A 1,592-nucleotide genomic window follows, 5' to 3' on the forward strand; every position below is an offset into this window, starting at 1 on the left:
AGGAGTTAAAACCCCCCCAAAAAAGTTGGTGCAAAAAGATATGCAATATGAAAACTTTAGAAAATGAAGCAGATCTATGAAATTTGGTCATTTTTTACTGATATTATCATTCATGTCCCACATGGAATCGTCCACTCCCCATGATAGTGAAGCATGTGTGCAAAATGGTTATGATACATGCACAGAAATAATTGTTTGTTTACTTGTTTAAAGGAATTACCAGTCAGTAGCTGGTAAAGCAAGTCTATATAATAGCCTTCAGTTTTTTTATGAGTAAATGAAAATTTGTCAGCAAATTTTATACAATCAAAAAAAACCCTCTCATGAGTTCCCCCCCAAAAATGATCTCAGAGTTCATAATGAATGCAGAAAAAAAGATATGGCTTTGTAATGGAAATTGTAAATGTAGATATTAGACTCCTAGACTAAGACCTTGTCTAAGGTGGTGCTCTGAATTAAGCTTAAGACAGAGGTCACCAAGGTCACACAAAAAGAATAAGAATGGGACAATTAGAAAATGGGAAACTCCAGCTTACAGCCATGATGCAAACAAAGTAGTCACCACATCAAAAGAGTTAACTAGTCATATTTTCACTTTATAGTGAGTGTACTTTGTTGTAGATAATAAAAAGGATAGGAAAAAGAGTAATAATAATTAGCTAGCTGACATTGTGAGATTTGCATTTATTTAAAACTTTTGCTTTATTAAATACAGTAGCTTTGTATTCAAGATTTCATCTTTCCAGATGGAATGCCAGAGGATGACAATGCTGTAGTTGAAATAAGCCTGAAACTTGCAAGTGTTTATGCCTCCAGAAAGGACTATGAGAAGGCTGTGGAGGGATTTCATTTCTGCATCGGCACACAGGAGACTAAGATAAAGAAGATTGGTGAGAAGAATCTTGATGAAGACACCCTCTTACTCTGGGCTATGAGCATGGACTGGTATGCACGATTCCTGCTGAGCATTCAGAAGTATGAAATGGCAAAAATACATTTCATTAAGGCATATGAGATGAGTGAGCGTGTAAATGGTCCAGGGCACTCGCAGACTGCAGTTTTGTTAAATGATATTGGGTCTGTCTGCTCTCTACAGAAAAATTATGCTGAAGCTGTTGAATATTTGGAAAAAGCTATTGATGCTGCAAGAATATCTCAGAGTGCAGACATAGCATCATTTTATGTAAATCTTGGTGCCATTTATCTACAGCAGGAAATATTTAAGTAATGCAGAGAGATATTGTAAAGAGGGATTGTTATTAGCAAGAAAAATGAAGAATGAAGAGGCTGTGGATGAGGCAAATAGTTGTTTAGTAGAGATTAATAATATAAGAAAAAAAAAGTAGGTTTTTAATTGTAAAAGTTGGGATTATGTTTAGTAGTCATTTGTTTCTCATTTAAAGAGAATTGTAAAGATTTTTGTAAGCTGGTCGAAAATCCATATTTTGCAGTTAATGAGATTAAATATTTTGTTTCCTTATATGTTATGTTAACATTATTGAGGCTGTAAAACCATATTTGATAGAAAATAGAACTGAATATGTGTCTTAAAAATCTTGATGATCATTGAGAAAGGAGAGATAATCCTCATC

General features: G+C 34.0%; 1 protein-coding gene across 1 annotated transcript in view; it reads left to right on the forward strand.

The window, feature by feature from the left end:
* Nucleotides 1-743: 743 nt before the first annotated feature.
* The window catches only part of LOC119577840 (tetratricopeptide repeat protein 19, mitochondrial-like), a gene marked incomplete at its 5' end in the record, with an annotated part of 1,621 nt that continues 772 nt past the window's right edge, over nt 744-1,592 (forward strand). The window contains 1 exon segment of the mRNA XM_037925437.1: nt 744-1,592. This exon segment is cut by the window's right edge and continues 772 nt beyond it. Coding sequence (XP_037781365.1) covers nt 744-1,228 — 485 coding nt within the window.

This window comes from Penaeus monodon, chromosome 10, assembly GCF_015228065.2.
Source record: "Penaeus monodon isolate SGIC_2016 chromosome 10, NSTDA_Pmon_1, whole genome shotgun sequence".
NCBI lineage: Eukaryota > Metazoa > Arthropoda > Malacostraca > Decapoda > Penaeidae > Penaeus > Penaeus monodon.